At 34.4% G+C, this 21,730-nt stretch overlaps 1 protein-coding gene across 2 annotated transcripts in view; it reads right to left on the reverse strand.

Moving 5' to 3' along the window:
* Positions 1–1,295: 1,295 nt before the first annotated feature.
* The window catches only part of gtf2ird1 (GTF2I repeat domain containing 1), a 50,493-nt gene continuing 30,058 nt past the window's right edge, over positions 1,296–21,730 (reverse strand). The window contains exons 15-27 of one of the 2 annotated variants that reach the window (XM_073840260.1): positions 13,965–14,015; positions 13,817–13,879; positions 13,447–13,630; positions 12,924–12,985; positions 11,647–11,709; positions 11,184–11,451; positions 11,011–11,039; positions 10,857–10,904; positions 7,333–7,410; positions 7,038–7,230; positions 6,878–6,915; positions 5,902–6,017; positions 1,296–4,731 (exon numbers count right to left, since the gene is read on the reverse strand). In XM_073840260.1, the coding sequence (XP_073696361.1) occupies positions 4,663–4,731; positions 5,902–6,017; positions 6,878–6,915; positions 7,038–7,230; positions 7,333–7,410; positions 10,857–10,904; positions 11,011–11,039; positions 11,184–11,451; positions 11,647–11,709; positions 12,924–12,985; positions 13,447–13,630; positions 13,817–13,879; positions 13,965–14,015 (1,262 nt within the window). In that variant the 3' untranslated portion in view covers positions 1,296–4,662. Of the gene's footprint in view, positions 4,732–5,901; positions 6,018–6,877; positions 6,916–7,037; positions 7,231–7,332; positions 7,411–10,856; positions 10,905–11,010; positions 11,040–11,183; positions 11,452–11,646; positions 11,713–12,923; positions 12,986–13,446; positions 13,631–13,816; positions 13,880–13,964; positions 14,016–21,730 lie in introns of both variants that reach the window. The other variant, XM_073840259.1, reaches the window with a different exon arrangement.

Genomic DNA, 21,730 nt, shown 5'->3' on the forward strand with positions numbered 1-21,730 from the left:
TTTGGTCGGCCGGCCACTCCTGGGAAGGTTCACCACTGTTCCATGTTTTCGCCATTTGTGGATAATGGCTCTCACTGTGGTTCGCTGGAGTCCCAAAGCTGTAGAAATGGCTTTATAACCTTTTCCAGACTGATAGATCTCAATTACATTTTTTCTCATTTGTTCCTGAATTTCTTTGGATCTCAACATGATGTGTAGCTTTTGAGGATCTTTTGGTCTACTTCACTTTGTCAGGCAGGTCCTATTTAAGTGATTTCTTGATTGCGAACAGGTGTGGCAGTAATCAGGCCTGGGTGTGACTAGAGAAACTGAACTCAGATGTGATAAACCACATTTCATTTAAAAACTTCATGTTGTGTTTACTTGTGTTATCTTTGATTAATAATTAAATTTGCTTAAAGATCTGAAACATTGAAGTGTGACAAACATGCAAAAACATAAAAAATCACGAAGAGGGCCAACACTTTTTCACACCACTGTATAATATAACTGACTGCATTCGACTGAAAGAAGGAAGTCATATACACCTAGGATGCCTTGCAAGAGGCTGAGTAAATAATGGGCTATTTTTCATATTTGAGTGAACTAACCCCTTAAAATGCCGTACCAGAGATTTTCCCCACAAGGTGTCTGCTGTTTGTAAGGTTTTTCTGTAGCTGTTGTCTACTAAAAGCCTTAAAGGCATCAGGGATAAAGTGAAGAGAACACTGGTGTTTTATTAGTTTATTAGTTTTATTAAGTTTTATTAGTCAACAGGCATCTTCCCATTCTTTGCTACTCTTCTGATCGCTAGGAAAAGCACTGACGACTGACATCGCTTGTCTTGTTGCCCTTTAACTAAAAATTACAACCAAGATGCACAATGTGACATTATATCAGTATTTTATTTTCTGAGTTGTGTTGCGGTAAAAATAGCATCAGTTAGCAACCATTTGATGTCACTGAAATAATGGTGGCCCTCATAGTCTAAAATATGTATAAAACGATGTGGATTTTTTAAAGTAATGTCTTTCATGGGTGTTCTGCTATATATTTCAGTAAGCGACATGATTTATGTTATATTAAGCCATACAAGTCTTAAAACCAGCTGTTCCCTTTAAGAAACATTGCATACATTAATAAAAATATATAGGCCTATAATACGTGTAACTATAAGTACTTAAAATGTTAAAATCAGTGAAAATGTGTAATATTGCCTTTAGGCCAGCAGATGGTGCAATGTTAATTTTTCTTCCCCATTGAGATAACATTATTTCCACGTCTTTCACTGTAGAGCATGACCATGATGACAAACGCAAGGCAACACATTTTATTTGAAAGGCCTAAATGGCATTAAGGTACAGCATATAAATACTGGCGATTCCAGAGACAGTCATTACATAATAACATTATAGCATTCTTTCCTTTACAAACAATACATTCATGATGTTTTCTCCGGGAAATACCTCACTTTGCCTTACTTTAACAAACTTAAGAGTAACTTACAAAGCTAAAATAATACAAAAAAGTCTCTCGGTTGAATACAAGTTAGTGCTATCATGTTAGGGCTTTCCGAAACCTGAAGCAAATGTTTCTTTCTGAATACATACAGTAGCTAGCTGTTTTTAGCATCATTAGTCGTGTCATTCAGTACTTTATGCTCTGTACTGAATATGGTCGATTACATTCCCTGCATATACAAGTTTTATTTAAATAAATAAATAAATAACAATACAAAGATTTTGCAAGGCATGAGACCCAGATAACTACAGGACTCGTATCCAGTACGCACATACTGTACGAGCACCTCGGCACCAAACAAGGCTGTGTATACCAACAGTGATTTGACGTATTTGGGAAAAAGCAAATCCCAAATCCCGTTCTTACTGCTCTTTATGAGATGCTTATTTAACCATGATTGTGTCCAGGATCTCCTATTACAAGTCCTGGTGGCAAAGCAATATAGGTCATCTGATACGCAAATAACGGCTACTCCTTTTACAAACAATCTCCTAAAGGAATAGTTCTGTCATTATTCACTCACCCTCATGTCCCTTCAAGCCTGTATGGAATTACTTTTCAAGTGGAACACTTAAAGGAGCAGTTCACCTAAAAATTTAAATTAGTTGAAAATGCACTCATCCATGATGTAGATGAGTTTGTTTTTTCATCAGAACAGATTTGGAGAAATGTAGCATCACTTGCTCACCAGTGGATCCTCTGCAGTGAATGGGTGCCGTCAGAATCCAAGATAGCTGCTAAAAACATCACAATAATCTAAAGTACTCCATACCGCTTCAGTACATCAAGTAGTGTCTTGTAGTGAAAATCTGTGTGTTTGCAACAAAATCACTATTAAGACATTTTGATTCAAGGTAAAATATCCATCCTCTTTCCATAAAATTGCTTTCTCCAGTGAAAAATTGTCTCATCTGAAGAGAAATATGCAGTATACAGTCCAAAACTGTTCTGAAAACAAATAATGAAGCATTATGAACTACTATTTTGGCCTCAAACATATTTTGTTTTTTACAAACATTCAGTTTTTCACTTGGTAATTGATGTTGTGTGAATTACTTGTGTGCCATTGTGATGTTTTTATCAGCTGTTTTACCATGAAGCAATACATCTTAATGATAAATTTGTTACAAACACAGAGATTTTCACTTCACAAGACAACATTTGATGTACTGGAGTGGTGTGGAGTACTTGTGGATTACTGTGATGTTTTTAGCAGCTGTCTTGGATTCTGACGGCACCCATTCACTGCACAGGATCCACTGGTGAGCAAGTGATGCTAAATTTCTCCAAATCTGTTCTGATGAAGAAACAAACTCATCTACATCATGGATGAGTGCATTTTCACCCACAGGCCATCCAAGATGTAGACTGGACTGGAGCGGTGTGGAGTATTTTTGGATTACTGTGATGTTTCTATCAACTGTTTGGACTCTCATTCTGACGGCACCCATTCGCTGCAGAGGATCCACTGGTGAGCAAGTGATGTAATGCTAAATTTCTCTAGATTTGAAGAAACAAACTCATCTACATCTTGGATGGCCTCACAGATCTGGAGAAATTAAGTATCACTAGCTCACAAGTGGATCCTCTGCAGTGAATGGGTGCCGTCAGAATTACAGTCCAAACTGCTGCTAAAAACATCACTGTAATCCACCAGTACTCCACACTGCTCCAGTACATCAAGTAGTGTCTTGTAAAGTGAAAATCTGTGTGTTTGTAACAAATTCATCATTAAGATGCATTGCTTCAAGGTAAAATATGCATCCTCTTTCCATAATATTGCTTTCTTCAGTGAAAAAGTGTCTCATCTAAAGAAAGATATGCAGTATAGAGTCCAAAACTGTTCTAAAAACAAATAAGCATTATTGTGGATTATGAACTGCTATTTTGGCCTCAAACATCTTTTGTTTTTTACAAACATTGGTAATTGATGGACTGGAGTTGTGTGGATTACTTGTGTGTCATTGTGATGTTTTTATCAGTTGTTTGGACTCTCATTCTGACGGCACCCATTCACTGCAGAGGATCCACTGGTGAGCAGGTGATGTAATGCTAAATTTCTCCAAATCTGTTCTGATGAAGAAACAAACTCATCTACATCTTGGATGGCCTGTGGGTGAAAATGCACTCATCCATAATGTAGATGAGTTTGTTTCTTCATCAGAACAGATCTGGAGAAATTTAGCATCACTTGCTCACCAGTGGATCATCTGCAGTGAATGGGTGCCGTCAAAATCCAAGATAGCTGCTAAAAACATCACAATAATCCACAAGTACTCCACACTGCTCCAGTACATCGAATAGTGTCTTGTAAAGTGAAAGTCTGTGTGTCTGTAACAAATTCATCATAAAGAGGTAAAATATGAATTCTCTGTCCATAATATTGCTTTCCCCAGTGAAAAATTATCTCATCTGAAGAAAAATATGCAGTGTACAGTCCAAAACTGTTCTAAAAACAAATAAAAAAGCATTATTGTGGATTATGAACTGCTATTTTGGCCTCAAACATCTTTTGTTTTATTACAAAAATGCAATTTTTCACTTTGTAAGATGGTAATTGATGGAATGGAGCGGTGTGGAATACTTGTGGATTACTGTGATGTTTTTATCAGCTGTTTGGACTCTCATTCTGACGGCACCCATTCACTGCAGAGGATCCACTGGTGAGCAAGTGATGTAATGCTAAATTTCCCCAAATCTGTTCTGATGAAGAAACAAACTCATCAAACAATCTACATCTTGGATGGCCTGTGGGTGAGTGAATCATCAGCAGATTTACATTTTGTAGGTAAACTATTTCTTCAAATATCATTTGACAAATATTCACACAGAACGAATACATTCTTTTATATGACTTATATTTTGGCGTTCCACAAAAAAACTCATAAATTAGTTTCTGGACTGGCATGAGGGTGAGTACTATTCCTCCCAGTAATAAAGCACTAGCAGATTGATTTACTGCTGTGTTTCTCCATCATTAGCACTTCATTCAGAAACAACTGCATCCAACAGTTCACACTCTCTAATACCTGCCAGAACACACAGGCATCTCCATATGCGAGCCGCAGGATCTGCCACAGCTGAATTTAGCATTCAGAAACGTCAGGCTTAAAAAAAGGTCCCTTGATGGTAGAAGACTTCCGTATGGCATCGGAAAGTTCATTAGTATTTGACTTTTCCAGGAACTTGAACATTCACTCCGCTATAGTCCACCATGTACATGGGCCATTGCTGAAAAAAAAAAAAAAAAGTTTTAATAGTAGTTCAGTAAAAGAAATTAGCAATTTTGAAGTTTAACATAACCTAGCAGCTATTACTTCAGACTTCATAGTCACATAATGCATCAGAAATTATTCTAATATGCTGATTTTGTGCTCAACAAATATTTTTTATTATTATTATTATTATCAATATTGAAAACAGTTGTGCTGTGATACTTTTTCAGGACTTTTGATGAATAAAAAAAACTATTTGCACTATTTAGTTTGATCAATTTAATGAATCTTTGCCGAATAAATATATTAATTTCCTTAAAAACATTCTTACTAACCCCAAACTGGCTATTTAGCTGTAACATACTCGCATTTACACTACCAGTCAAAAGTTTTTAATTTAAGTCTTTTTTTCTACCAAGCCTGCATTTATTCCATCTAAAGTACAGCAAAAACAATGAAATTTTGAAATATTTGTACTATTTAAAATAACTGTTTTCAATTTGAATATATTTTAAAATGTAATTTATTCCTGTGATCAAAGCTGAATTTTTTGCACCATTACTCCAGTCTTCAGTATGAATGAATAGTTTTATTTAGCAAGGATGCTTTAAATTGATCAAAAGTGATGATAAAGACATTAAATATGTTACAAAGGATTTCTATTTGAGATAAATGCTGTTCTTCTGAACTTTCTATTCATCAAAGAAATTTACTCAGATGTTTTCAACATAATAATAATAAATGTTTCAGAATGTTAGAATGATTTCTGAAGGATCATGTGACTGGAGTAATGATGCTAAGAATTCAGCTTTGAAATCACATTCAAATCATATTCAAATAGAAAACTATTTTTTAAATTGTACTGTTTTTGCTGTACGTTTGATCAAATAAATGTAGGCTTGGTGAGCAGAAGAGACTTCTTTAAAAAAAATCTTACTGTTCAAAAACTTTTGACTGGTAGCGTAAATCTGGCTCTATTCTGTATGCGCCAACAACTTTTCCAAATCAAATCAATTCCTGTTTAATAAAATCAAGTCCCACTCCACCTCTTTTTTCTTAATTGAATATCTTATTCAGAAAACTGTCACCTTATGAAGGTAAACTGGGGTAAAAAATCCTTTTCAACCCAGTGGAATAATAAAAAAAACTAATTAGAAAACAACTCATCTGTAATATGTTTGCTTACCATGACAGGTATCTGATTGGTTGATAGTGTTGAGTCTGCCCCAGTGGGCATGGATGCTTGACTGTTGTCAAGTACTCGTTTACGCTTACGTCGATTCGTAGACACTTCTTTACCTTCTGCAAAAGAGGATGTACATATTTGTGGTAATTTGCATTTGCAACATTAACTTTTTTTTCCAAAAGTTTTTGAACAGTAAGATTTTACAGTTTTTTTAAAGTCTCTTCTGCTCACCAAGCATGCAGTTATTTGATCCAAAGTACAGCAAAAACAATACAATTTTGAAATATGTTTTACTGTTAAATAACTGTTTTCTATTTGAATATATTTTAAAATTGTATTTATTCCTGTGATTTCAAAGCTGAATTTTTAGCACCATTACTCCAGTCATATGAATCTTCAGAAATCATTCTAATATGCTGATTTGCTGCTCAAAAAACATTTATTAGTATTAGAATGTTAAAAAAAATGGCTGAGTAGAATTTTTTCAGGTTTCTGAATTCTGATGAATAGAAAGTTCATGAAATAAATCCTTTATGACATTAAAAATGTGTTTATCATCACTATTGATCAATTTACAGCAACCTTGCTAAATAAAAATATTAATTTCTATAATTAAATGATAAAACTGACTCAAAAAATGATACTGGCCACAAGCTTTTGAAAGGTATTTTTGAAAGTTTCTTGGACAGAAAATCAGATTATTAGAATGATTTCTGAAGGATCATGTGACACTAAAGACTAGAGTAATGATGCTAAAACTTCAGCTTTGATCACAGAATGAATTACATTTTAAAATATATTCAAATACAAAACAATTATTTAAATAGCAAAAATATTTCAAAATTGTACTGTTTTGCTGTACTTTGGATCAAATAAATGCAGGCTTGGTGAACAGAACAGACTTCTTTACAAAACATTAAAAATCTTACTGTTCAAAAACTTTTGACTGGTAGTGTAAATATAGAAAAGCTCTTACCTTTATTACAAGATTGAGTACATAACTCTGTAAAAGGCCTAAACAAAGACAAAATCAATGAGATCAAACAACACTTCCATATATAAAGTACAAGCGCTAAACAGAGCAAACTTTGCTCAGCCAACACACTCACTATAATCACATCTGACATAGCACTTACTGTAGAGGGGTTTTGATATTGAAAGTAATTTCATCTTGAGCCTGCAGGATTTTCTCCAACCGAACTATGTCGTAAGTATTAGGATTCCTAAAGGGAATATCATCTGGAAGTCCACACACTTCCAGGGAGCCTGGATTTGCGCGGATTAACTTGTATGGAACGATGACTGAGCGATCCAGACCCAAAGCTTCACCTGCACACAAAACATTCACAAATGAAGCGCTAGAGTATTTTCACAAACCACAAAACATATTTGCAAGAAATGAAATAAATCAGTTATTAGTACTAAAGGTACCATATTTCTTATTGAAGAGCTCTTTCACTTGTTCCCTTAATATCACTTTCTCTCCCATCCGGTTGACCTCGTCTTCTTCTGTTGGACAGTGATAAGACATATGACAAGTTTACTGACAGATTCAACATTAAAATAACTTTTTATGCTAGACCAATCATGATAAATAGATTTTACATGGATTTAAGCTTAAGGCCAGATTTATTTACATTTGAACAAAAAGTGGCATGTCCAAAATGATTTATACCCTTTGCAAACTGTCACAGTCTATGGGAAAATCCAAAGTTCCATACCCTTCCAAATAGTCCAAGCTGTTCTAAATCATCTTAATTACCCTGATTCATTGGGAACAGCTGTTTTAATCAACTCAACAGGTGAAAAACAGAAGCTCTCTGTTGTTGGTTTGTGGACAGTCATGGCTAAGACAAAGGAGCTCACTGAGGACCTGCGGCTGCGCATTGTGGCTGCTCACAAGTCAGGAAAGGGCTATAAGACCATATCTAAATGTTTTGAAGTTCCAGTGGCTACAGTGCAAAGTATTATTAAAAAATACAAGACGTTCCACACTGTGAAAAATCTCAGAGGACGTGGTCGGAAGCCAAAAGTGACACCTGTGCTGGCCAGGAGGAAAGTGAGAGAGGTAAAAAAAGAATCCAAGGGTCACCACCAAGGCCATCCTGATGAATCTGGGCTCTGCTGGTGGCAACATCTCAAGGCAGACAGTCCAACGGACACTGCACACCACTGAGTTCCACGGACGCAGACCAAGGAGGACACCACTTCTCCAGATAAGGCACACAAAAGCCCGCTTGGCCTTTGCAAATGCTCATCTGGACAAAGAAGACGACTTCTGATCTTCTGTTTTATGACCAGAAGAAACAAAATTTGAATTGTTTGGCCACAATGATATAGCCTTCATTTGACGTAAAAAAGGAGAAGTCTTTAACCCTAAGAGCACCATCCCCACTGTCAAACATGGTGGTGGGAACCTAATGTTTTGGGGGTGTTTTTCAGCCGGTGGACCAGGGAACCTAATCACAGTAAACAGCACCATGAAAAAGGAGCAATACATCAAAAATCTCAACAACAACATCAGGCAGTCTGCAGAGAAACTTGGCCTTGGGCACCAGTGGACATTTCAGCCCGACAGCGATCCAAAACACACAGCAAAAGTGGTGAAGAAATGGTTAGCAGACAAAAACACTGCAACGTTTTGTTGTGGCCCAACCAGAGTCCTGACTTGAATCCAACTTGACCCTGACTTGACCCTCCAACCTGATAGAGTTGAATGGGCAAAAATACCAGTGGAGAAAAAGCTGGTCAGCAATTTTAGCAAGCGTTTGATTGCTGTAATAGCCAATAAAGGCTTTTCTATTGATTATTGAGAAGGGTATGAATAATTTTGGACATGCCACTTTTGTTCAAATGTAAATAAAAGCTGAGAAATATTTTTTTTCCACAATGATGCCTCTTGTACATTGTCTTATTATCTTTTGCGAGAAGCCTGTGTCATTTCCGGTCAAAAAAAAAAAAAACTTGCTGGTTGAATAAAAGTAACTTTAGGTCAGAATTTGCCAGGGGTATGAATAATTTTGGGCTTGACTGTGTCCTGCTTTATCTTTCTAAGGAGATATCTTAGGGTGTGTTCACACTTTCACGTTTGGCTCGATTTAAACAAACTCTAGTGTGATTGCTCTGTTAGTGCTGTTCATCTGAGTAAGTGTGAACGCTGCCATACTAACCCTGGTGCGCACCAAAGAAGTGGACCAAGACCGCTAAAAAGATGGGTCTCGGTCCGCTTCCAAACGAACTCTGGTGCGGTTTGAAATATGAATGCAACACAAACCAAATAATTCTAAACGAACCAGGATGTAATGACAAGATCCGACACTATGCGACATCATTTCAAGGGGAACAAGTAGTGTATACAAAACAAAATGAGCAGAGGGCAAACGTCGTGCAACAAGGAGGTAAAGTGCCTTTTATGAGCTCTTTGTGAGTTCGCAGGTGGTGAAAATAAAATCATTTACACGCAACAATGAGCGTGCTTAGTCCAGCAAATGCCATTAGGTGTTTGACTTAAAGTTGCTTTAAGTCGAACGCATCTTTTCCTTTAGTTTGGAGTGTTCGGTGAGTTCTGTTACGAAATACACATAATTTAACCCGACCAATCAGGTTGTGAACGTATCACTATGTCTTTAGGTTTGGTATCTTTAGGTTCGCTGTCAAAAATGCCAGTGTGAATGCTAAGCGGACCAGGACTAAATGAATCATTTTCCTTTTTGCTCTGAACCAAATGAACCAAACTACAAGTGTGAATACACCCTTAGACGTTGGCTTTTTGTATTTTATAATGTTAGAATATATTTTAGAAAATGTCAAAGTATTATTTAAGTATTAAGTGAATAAAACAATTTTAAAGTAATAGTTAATTTTCTAACAGTGAAAGAAAGACTGAACATCAAAGAATCCTGAAAAAAATAGTATCATGGTGTCCTTAAAATAACCCTATAAAATAACCTAACCCTAATTTGCAATAATTAATTGATTTTAATTAATAGTTACAAAACTACACTACCAGTCGAAGTTTTTGAACAGTAAGTCTCTTCTGCTCACCAAGCCTGCATTTATTTAATCCAAAGTACAGCAAAAACACTACAATTTTCTTTAGGAACTGTTTTTTAATTCAATTCAATTCAAGTTTATTTGTATAGCGCTTTTCACGATACAAATCATTGCAAAGCAGCTGTACAAAAATGTAGACTACTACAATATAGTTAGTAGCTTATTAGTGGTGACTACTGTATGTTAAGTCGATGTACATATGGTAGAAATGTTAAAATCAGTAATGGTGTAATCAAACAGATGATGAACACTAATAGTAATGATTATGTGTTTAATTTAAAAAATTTTTTTTAATGCAATTTATTTCTGTGATTTCAAAGCTGAATTTTTTGTATGATTACTCCAGTCACATGGTCCTTCAGAAATTATTGTAATATTCTGATTTGCTGCTAAAAAAAACATTTGTTAATATGTTAAAAACAGCTGAGTAAAATGCTTTCATATTTCTTTGATGAATATAAAGTTCAGAAGAACAGCATTTATTTGAAATATAAATCTTTTGTCTCTTTTATATCATCATCTTTTGATCAATTTAAAGCTTAATAAATAAAAGTTTTAATTTCTATCATTTTGAAATTAATAAAAATATTCAATTTTTATATCAGATAAATGCGGTTATCTTTTTATTCATCAAAAAGTCCTGAAAACATTTATTCAGCAAAGAATCCTTTAAAACTGTTGGAGTAATGATGCTGAAAATTTAGCTTTGATCACAGGAATAAATTACATTTCAATTATATTCAAATAGAAAACAAATATTTCAGAATTGTACTGTTTTTGCAGTACTTTTGATTAAATAAATGCAGACTTGGTGAGCAGAAGATACGTCTTTAAAAACTTAAAAAACCTTTTGATTGTACACTGGTAGTGTAAATATATCATAAGTGATGCCTTATTCTTACCACTTATTGGGGTGTAACCTTTCTTCAATATGGTTATTCTCCGTGGTGCTGGCAAAGTAAAAATAACATTATTAACTTGTTTTCATAAGTAATTCAGCAAAAACTATGTATAGACAATTTAAAATAACAGTGCTATGGAATTTTGACAGCTTACCTGGCTTGGGAATAAGCCCTTGGAAAGGCCTAAAAAGACAAAAAGACTTTTATAATTATCTGGGAATTCCTAAATAAACCCCAACATATTACACAAATGAATCACTTTCTTTTTCTTATTTAAAAAGATTTAAAAGGTCGAAAGCTCTTCAAAAACTTGGCGCAGCGCTTCACCTTGTAATGCTGAAAGAGATCTTGTCTGCCACGGCTAATATCCTCTCTAGATTCTGTGAGCCGAAGGTACAGGGTTTTCTGAAGGGGATGCCAGGGGGCAAGCCCTCGATAATCACTGAGCCAGGGTTACTCTTGATCCTCTTGTAAGGCACTTGCACAGGATACTTAATGCCCAGTGCCTCGCCGTATTTCCTGTTGAACAGGTCTTGGACCTGCTCTCGCAGAGTGTTCGCCAAGTCGATACGGGAGAGCTTGGCCTCTAAACTGTCTGCCGGCAGAACAATGTTAGAAAAGCCAACGGTTTAGTGAAAGCATATCGGGAAAGGTTTGAAGGAATCAAGTTTTGAACATGAAGTGGCAGACACATGGCACGTGGATCAACTGAATCACTTCATTTAGTCAGGATGTAATTAAGTCACAATACTACTGTGTAAAACACCTGATAACTTAATCATGGTGTTACCTGAGAATCCTGGTCTTTTAGAGGCAGGTCCCGGGTCATCTGATTGGTCTTTGGAGTCGGTCTCTGCTGAACGTTTAATCAAAAGGAGCATTATAATAAGATTAGTAAGCGATATTTTGGCTAATACAGAATGAATACAGATATAAAAAAGGACAGTTAAAACAAAACCAAAGAAACAAAAACAAAACAAAACCCTGCAATGGACTGGCAATGCATCCAAGATAAAATAAAATAAAATAAAAATGAAACAAATTAAAATAAAATACAGTAAAATTCAATAAAATTATATGAAATAAAATGAAACAAAACAAAAGAAATAAAATGAAATAAAAAGAGATAAAAATTAAACAAAACAAAAAGAAATATCAAAAAAATCAAATACTGTAAAATTAAATTATATGAACTAAAATAAAATAAAAATGAAATAAAATAAACTGAAATGTAATAAAAAATTCAATGCAATAAAATAAAAATGAAATAAAATAACGAAATAAAGTAAAATAAAAAGGTAAAATAAGAAATTAAATAAAAATGAAATATAATGAAATTAAATGCAATGTAATGAAATAAATAACAAAATAGAATAGAATAAAAATGAAAATAAATAAAATTAAATCAAAATTAAGTGAAATCAAACAAAATTAAATAATATGAAATTAAATTAAAAATAAAATGAAATAAAATTAGATTAAATTAAAAATGAATTAAAGTTAAATGAAAAAGTTAAATAATAAGCAATAAAATTGAAATGAAATATAATGGAATTAAATAATATAAAATGAAATGCAATGCAATGAAATAAAATATAACATAACATAAGTTAAAATAAAATAAAATAAATGTAATAAAATGAAATGAAACTGATATAAAATAATATGAAATTAAATGTAATGCAATAAAATAAATTTAAATAAAATAAAATGAAACTGAAATAAAATAATTTACAAAGAAATACAATAAAAATTAAAAAATAAAATGAAACAGAAATTAAATATAAAATTAAATGCAATTAAATGAAATAAATAAAATATAATAACAAAATTAAATTAAATAATTGAAACTGAAATGAAATAAAATTAAATGCAATGCAGTAAAATTAAGGTAAAATAAAAAGAAACTGAAATAAAATTTAAATTAAACATAATGAAATGAAATAATATAAAATTAAATGCAATGCAATGAAATAAATAAATAAAAATAAAATAACATAAAAAAGTAAAATAAAAATGAAATAAAATGATTTTTTTTTTATTAAATTAAATTAAATTAAAGTTTACCTGAATCAGAGGATGTTTTAGAGACACCTTCATTTTTGACCTGTTCAGTCAACAATTCTGGCCTGACAAAACAAAACAAAGGTCATTTTTATTACTCATATCTTTCAAGGGGACATTGGATGCCCATCACCTTCAAAAACAAAACTAATACTACTGCGTCCTCAGTGTCTCTGATGTCGGAAAAAAATGAAGAATCTCATATTCACTTTTACATCCAACTACTAAACTCCTGCATTGCTTACGAGACATTGTCTTCAAAATGGCGAACAGGGTGTAAATATGCTAATATAGGACAGTTTGTCAGCTGTTGTGGGTGGGGCCTGAACAATATGACATCATACTGCTCAGAAATTCAAAACGTTTTATAATTGAGATCGTTTAGGGTTTAAAAAAAGAAGTGTATGAATTTTTATCATTGTAGGGTGAATTTTGCATCCAATGTCCCCTTTAAACACTGTAGTGCTTTTATTCAAGTCTCAACAAATATGTTAGATCACTTTAAATGTGTTTCGCATGACTATACCTCTTTATAACAAATGTAATCTGACTACTGGCGGCAAGAATCTTCCGGAGTTTTGCTGCTCCAAAACAGTTCGGTCTTCGAAAAGTCATCCCTTCTGGCAGCCCTGTGACATACAAGTCATCTGGATACATCTGGAACTTGGAATACGGCACTTTAGCCGGTTCAGGCAGACCAAGAGTCTCACCTAGAACGGGAAAGAGAGATGATTTGACTCGACTCTATATGACAATCTATTATGAATTCTGAAATGTATTATTTGTATATATTAAACGCAGAAGAATTTGACTAGTTAAAAAAATGTAACTGGGAGATATGCAGTTTGCCGTCACTGTTGATTGTAAATCATAGAGTGAGTAAGTCCATGACTCACTATACTTGGAGCTGAACAGGCTCTCGACTTGCTTTCGCAGCTGAAGGATCATCTCTCCGATGTCTTCTGGGGAAAATGAGGACAATCACACCAACAGCCTATAATATCTGAAGACAAATCTGAGTGGTCTTTCAAAGTGGAGTTTTACCTTCAACAGCTCTCTTGAGCCCTTGCGGTGTAGACTTCGGCGTTAGGTCTTCTGCAGAGATACAAACAGAATGGCATTAACATGAGTGTAGCATGTGGGAAATCTTATTATGCATATGATTTGATGATGTGAATACTACACGCTTGCAGGAGGTGTTTTGATGATTCAACTCACCTGTGGTTTACTCCAGTGACCATTTGTGTAATGCAAACTTCAACATAACAAATCCAGTGTTATTAATTATGAGTCAAAATGCTTAATCTGTGAGTTAATATGAACGCTTCAACAACGCCAAGTTTCCACACCTGATTCATGTACAAGTTATTTTTAAAAATGATATTATAAAAGTAATCAAATGTTATGATAATAGCTTGCAAAGTATGAAAAAAGCCAATAAAATATTAACAAATAAACAAAACTGTAATAACAGAATACATTTATATTATATAGCAGATACAGTAGCGGTCAAAAGTTGACACACACCTTGCAGAATATGCAAAATGTTAATTATTTGACCAAAATAGGAGGGATCATATAAATGCATGTTATTTTTTTATTTAGCACTGACGTGAATGAGATATTTCAAATAAAATAAATTCCCATATAGTCCACAAGAGAAAATAATCACATTTATAAAAAATTACCCCGTTCAAAAGTTTACATACGCTTGATTCTTAATACTGTGTTTAAGATCCATCTTTTCACACTGAGGACAACTGAGGGACTCATATGCAACTATTACAGAAGGTTCAAATGCTCACTGATGCTGTAAATGTATCTTATTTTGTCTTTAGGGAAACATGAAAGTATCTTCTGTAGCTTCTGAAGGGCACTACTAAATGGAAAAAATATGACATTTAGGCAAAATAAGAAAAATGTACATATCTTTATTCTGTTCAAAAGTTTACACCCCTGGCTCTAAATGCATTGTTTTTCCTTCTGAAGCATCAGTGAGTGTTTGAACCTTCTGTAATAGTTGCATATGAGTCCCTCAGTTATCCTCCGTATGAAAAGATGGATCTCAAAATCATACAGGCATTGTTGGAAAGGGTTCAAATACACAAAAATGCTAAAAAAAAAAAAAAAAACAGAATTTGTGGGACCTGAAGGAGTTTTAACTGTTCAGGACAAACAAGGGACAGGCATGTGATTGGCTAAGGACAAAAAAGCAGGAAAATATACTAAGACACCCCCCCCCCCCCCCCCCGATAATGATTTGCGGTTGTCGGTTGGGAAAATTAACCAAAATGAGCATCCCTAATAGCTAGCAAATCCTGCCATAGTAGAAAATCACTCAAAATCGATCATCTAATCCAGGGGTCTTCAACTAAAACGGCTCGAGGTCCAGACAATTATATATAAAAAACTACTTATGTCTTTTTGTTTTTTTTGTTTTTTTTTTCGCGCGAGACCAGGGTATCTGCAGCATATTTAATCTTAAATTCTACACATTTAAATACTTTTTTAAAGACCTAAACAAAATTTAATTAATAAATGAATAAATTATTAAAATGACTGTAAAAAGCATGATTTACAATTGAGATACAGATTTCCCAAAACAAAAAAGATTTCTTAAATTATAAAATTCACATTCCAGCCTTCAAGAGTCAAAAGTATCAATTCTTATATTAATTTAAACAATTATTGTCAATCAAGTATTATATTAATTAACATATATTTTATTGCCTTAATTGTTTAAATTTGTTTATACTACAGGGCCGTTGAATGCTTGAATCTGATTGGCTGACGAACGTTCTAGAGGTGTGCATTATATTCAGGGAAACGCACGGCGAACGTAGTTCCAGGCAGCTTTAGACCGCAGTGCATGTCTATATCACTTCGCCATACGATTTCAGTTATTTCAAAGGTCCTTACAGCCCAAAACTGCAAAATAACTAAAACCCACAATGACACTGGCCAAACTAATAAATACAGTAAACATCCGGATAAAAATGACAGATTATTTCCATGTTTTTTTCCACAATATATTACGTTTTATTATGTACGGAAAGCACAAACTATTTCTCTCGCCCTCTCTCACTCACCTCACAGACTCACTCGCCTCACAGACGCACACACACATAATGTTACAGTTTGCACTCGCGTTAGCATTCGCGCTAATGTTGTTAGCGCTGCTCTGACGATGAACAACTTAAAAACGACATGACAGCTCTCACAAGCGAGGTAACAACGGCGTGATCTTGAAGAAAATGAACTTAAAGTTAACTGTTATGGCGTTCATCCAGGGTCAAATATATGACGCTGCAACGTGCACTCGTCTCACTGAACGTGACGTCTACGTCTGTCGAACGTGACGTCTACGTCTGCCGAACGTGACGTCTGCGTCTGCCGAACGTGACATCTGCGTCTGCCAAACTACAGTTCGATTGCCTGAACGTCTGCGTGACGTCTGCGTCTGCCCTAAAAAGATGTTCTAGCATGTATTTACCACTAGGAGTCTCTAGACCAATACAAAAGATTGCATTTGTAAACGTTATAAGTTTTATAGTTTCACCAAAGTTTGTTTGACAGACGATCTGACAGAATTATACAAAAAAAAATCAAAGCAATTGTGCTGCTTAATATTTTTCTGCATTTTAACTGGATTTATTGATTTAATATTGCATATTATTTTTCATAATATAGACATCTTATCAATACAAAATTACTGCTGAGTAAAAATATTCAATTTTTTTAAAAAATGGAAAAAATAAATAAAAGAACAATAAGATAGGCTAAGTGTCGCTCTTTTTTTCAAAGAATCGTATTATGTTTTAAACGTAAATTAAAGCAAAGAAGATGAAAAAAAGTTAGGTGTTTGAAAAAAATTTAACTATGTATTTTTTTCAGGAAGGCCTATACTGAATTTTTTATTTATTTTTTATTTTTTTTATTTTTTTTACAGCAACAGTCTCAGGTCTAACAGACGATTGCGATCAACGGGTTGGCCACCATTGATTAATTCAGGCTTAATTCGTTCGTTGCTTTGATTTAACTAAATCCTTGTGCACGACATTAAATTGAGGTAACGAATATTCATGCACTCAATTTAGTAAAATAAGAAAACGAATTCCTGCTGACTTTTTTTTTTCCTGCATGTCATGTGTGGGGCTGTATGCTTTGATATGGCTTAAAACAACAACAACAACAAAACTCTCAGCAGAATCTGTATTTTACCGTTTCTGTTCATGCGTTTCTCTGTATTATTGCAGTTCATCCATTTATTTAGGGTATTGGTTACCAGATCAAGACTGTCTTTGTTTTCTTTTCTCTTCTCTTAAAATTATATTTAAAATGGCTTTCAAAATTATATTTAAAACTGACAAGAAATATGTAAAAATTAGTGGCTACTTATAGCTCATCTCTTTTAATTGAATATGCCGGTTGATAACAGATCCACCACAAAGCGTCCGGTCAGAGACTTCTGGGGGAATAACCCATTTATTGTCACCACAAGCTTGCATGTGTCTGTTTTTAATAGGCAGGCACGCACACACACAACTTTAGCAAAGAAAAGTCATCACAGTACAGCTTGCATCCATACACTTTTCCGAACTATTGAACTCTGCACGGTAGGCGGGAGCAGAAGCCTGCGCGTCATTTCTAGACCCCTGGTTGGCTCACGGAAAGGATGCGTCAACTTAGCTGATATCAAAAGAAACTAAGACACTTAAATATATATACTTAATAGTGGCCTTTTTTTTTTTTTTTTTACAAAATAATAAGCTTACTCATCAAAATAGACACAAACCTAATACAAGTGACCAGAGCCCTGCCCGAGCCCAGCGGGCACCAGTGAGCGCGCCTTCAGCGCATTTTCAGGAGTTCCACAAATCCACGATCAAGCGCACATAAAAGGCTAAAGATTGCCTAAAGATTCCTGTTCCTGAACAAGAGAGCCCATCCTCTTTATTTTTTTTAAATAGAAAAAGCACAGCAATTTGTTGATATTGTTTGTGAGTGCATGCACGCAAATACACATAGATCCTTTACAGTTACGAATAATGTAGCCGATTACTCTTACCTTTACGTGCAAAAAAAAAGTCGGCGTATTTTAAGATGTTTGCAATGCAAGTGTTCGCGCTTGCTCCTCCATGTCTAGTAAAGCGCGCACTAGCCTCCACTATAAAGATAAATATATGAGTCTAAGAGCGCAGATGTGTTCAACGTTTAACATTTTGATATGCTTGAACTCCTTAATATCTATAGATTTTATTTTAGGCAAGTCGTCATAGGCGGAGGGTGAACCAGCTCTAGGGTAAGGCTAACTCATAAACTCGTCTTTTTAGGAAAGAAAATAGACGCAGGTGTCACGTAGGCCAATAAAATATTTTTAATGGGACTGAATTGTATTTAATGTGATTACAATTTAATAAAAACATTAGAAATTGATCATTTTAACGTTTCATTTTAAGTTATTCAAACAGCGATTATAGGCCTATTCAGAATACTACATTATCACTAACCTTGCAAATCTCACTCACCAAAAAAAAAACAAAAAACAAAAAAACAAACAAACAAAAAAAAAAATATATATATATATATAAAATACGCACATACAGGATTTCTTCCAAGGGTACGCAGTGTTTTTTTTTTTTTTTTTGTTAAGGCCAAATGATGACGGCTCAAACTCAACAAAACAAAATGGTAGAATACATCTATCAAAAGCATGCTTAGTTTCTGCTATTAAATTAGTTCGGTTTAAAAATGGAAAAGTGATTATATTTCGTTTAGTTTTTTTTATTGAGTTAATTAAGCAAAACTTTTGAAGCATTTTTGTTCGTTAATTGTATGTTTTTAAAGTAATGATGAGAAGCGGCCAGCAGCAGTGAGTCGATCATCTATATTTGATCAATTTAGCCTTCTCAAAGCATAAGGACTTGCCTAAATTAAAATCTATATATAATATACAGTTCAAGCATATCACACATGTTAGTTTAAACGTTTAACCTTGATAAATCCGCGCTGTTGGACGAATATCCAATCGTTTGTGTGGAGACTTGAAGGCAGCTGAAGCAGCTTGAAATGGAGGCACCAGTGCAATCACTTTTTTTGTGTAAAAACTATCAAAACATAATGTCTTCATTTTTGCTCATAAAGGTAGGAGTAACATCATTCTGACCTGTAACGGGACAATTTTTCTTTTAGTGCACAGTGCACTCACAATAAACAACTCGTTGTGCGTTTATAAAATAAAGGAAAACAGAAGATGCGCTTTCTGCCGTCTGTTCTTGAACAGCATCGCTTCACAATGAACATAGAAAGCTTTAAATGACCACTTTAAAACGAAATAATTCAAATCGAAAATAGAAACCTTCATTAGGTTATCTGTAAAGATGTAAAGATATTTCTATATAAAGGCACGTCCAATGAAGAGATGGCAAGTAATTTTTTTATTCATCTCCATTATTGATGAATGTCTAAAATATAAAAATAAGGAAAAGCCTAAAACAGGCCCCATTATATTTATTTTATAATTCTATTAAAATTAAAATATTATAAAATATAGGCTACTATAAAATTATAATTACAATTACAAATTATACTGGCATAGGGTATATTAAAACATAAAATTATTGTAGCAGCTTATATCAGGATTGTCACAGGATTTTGCCGTACATTTTCGTTCGTTCACAAGTGATCAAGACATTTCTCCGGAGCACAATGTTTCAAGAAGGACTGTCCAGTTTAGCTTTTCTAATATTGGAAATATTCCTGCGCTCACAACATCGACATAAAATCTGCAAAGACTTTTGCACCAAAACGCTCGCAGGGCGCAGAGTTGTTTGGGATTGTCAGTTAATAAAAAGAATAGATAGGTTAATTGGAAAAGATTGTATAGAAAGTTATTTTTTCTCAAAATGTAGCATACTCCTCTAATTGTATATACAGTACATGCAAAACTAATGTCTTTCAGACATGTTGCGTGTTTATGTATATATATATATATATATATATATATATATATATATATTAAAAACAGCGAGTCTTATGTATAGGTCACTGAAACGTGCTGGCTCATGGATTTTATTTAGCCTATACTATAAAAAAAACAGACAAAAAAAAAATAAAAAATAAATAAATTACTTCACTGCTACACGTGAATCACGCGTGACGTCTGGCTCAACACTTCACTGCCACACGTGATTTACGTGACGTCTGCGTGACGTCTACGTCACGTCTACGTCTCGTCTGCGTCTTAAAATGAATGGATTTAATAGCAAAAAAAAAAAAAAATTTAAGACGTCAGTGAGACGTTCAGTGAGACGAGTGCACGTTGCAGCGTCATATATTTGACCCCGGATGAACGCCATAAACTGTTAGTAGAGACGATGCTGCCAGTCACCCTTGAGAGAGACAGACGTGAGAGAGGTAAAGTCATACACTTAGTTTTTCTCTCCCTCACTCTTTCCGTCTGTCTAAACTTCATTATTAACGGCATTATTTTGCTATTAACAGCCCAAGCGTCGTTACTAGTTCTAAAATGACGTTTTGGAACTAGCAACGAAGCTGTTGAATGAGCTGCGTAAGAAATTAATCCTACTCACAATAGGGTTTTAAGGATAAAAACCGGACGAATGTCTTGAAATATATCATTTGATCGATGTCTTGAGGTGTGGTAACTGTAGTATAAGCGGAATAATTGACTTCAGGCCGTAGAATTCTACGAAAATAATGCACACCCGAGGTGTAACGGCCACTCCGCTTCGCGTCGTGACCGCATCACCACCTCGGGTGTGCATTATTTTCTAAGAATTCTACGGCCCGTCGTCAATTATTCCTTACATAACACATGATCTTGTCGATCCATCAGATAACATTTACAACTCTACGTGTTTGGTGCTTAAAACCATGGACTGATTTGTTTACATTGGTCTTTTTGACAACAGTAGAGGTACGAGCTGATTGAAAATGTCAGATCATTCTCTTCCAGCAGGAGGCGCTATCAGAATGATACACAAAGCAGCGCCGCAGCTGACTTTGAAACGCGCAGCGCTCATATTTATTCAATGGATAACCTTATAAAGTTCCATCGCAATTCTTGCCTTTTAGTCCCTACATTTAAGACCACCTGAAATAATTAGTCTTTCTTAACCCCTAATAACACTACAGTCATCAATAAATATGAAGAGCTTTATTTCAAGAACTGACTTTCAAAAACCCTTAGCCTACACAAAATACGTTTCTTTTTATTTTGCAGAAGAGAAATATTAGGGAAGTAAATTAATATCAGCATATGAAGTATAATCGTCTATCTTAGAGAATCAGCATCTAATGTGCAGTGCACATTAGATGCTGAAAGCGCTGTTTTTACTTTCACTTTAATATATGCAGTTTTCACGTTGCTTGTGTGATATCCATTGGCTCACCGTCGTGGTTTAAAATATAAATATGTATAAAAATACAGTATAAAAAGATATATTTACAATATCTTGCGACGTAACCCCAAAATACTGCATTTTCCATCAACGTTTTTCACTCACTGAAAGCTACATCTGTCTGCCGATCTTTTCTCTCCTCACTGCACGGAAGATTGCACCCAAACGCGGACCCTAGTGTGCTTGATATAAATGTATTTATTAGAAATAGCGTTCGGCATTTTTTTTATTATTATTATGTCAAAAGCTTTCACGGTCCGCATGGACACATCTTGCGGTCCGGAATCATACTTCGCCATCCGCCATTTGAGAACGCAAATACGTGACATAGGTCACATTTTCAGGTCGAAAAATCCGGAATTCCGGATTAATCCGGAAAAATCACAT

Source organism: Garra rufa, chromosome 5 (assembly GCF_049309525.1).
Source record: "Garra rufa chromosome 5, GarRuf1.0, whole genome shotgun sequence".
In the NCBI taxonomy this organism is placed as follows: Eukaryota; Metazoa; Chordata; class Actinopteri; order Cypriniformes; family Cyprinidae; genus Garra; species Garra rufa.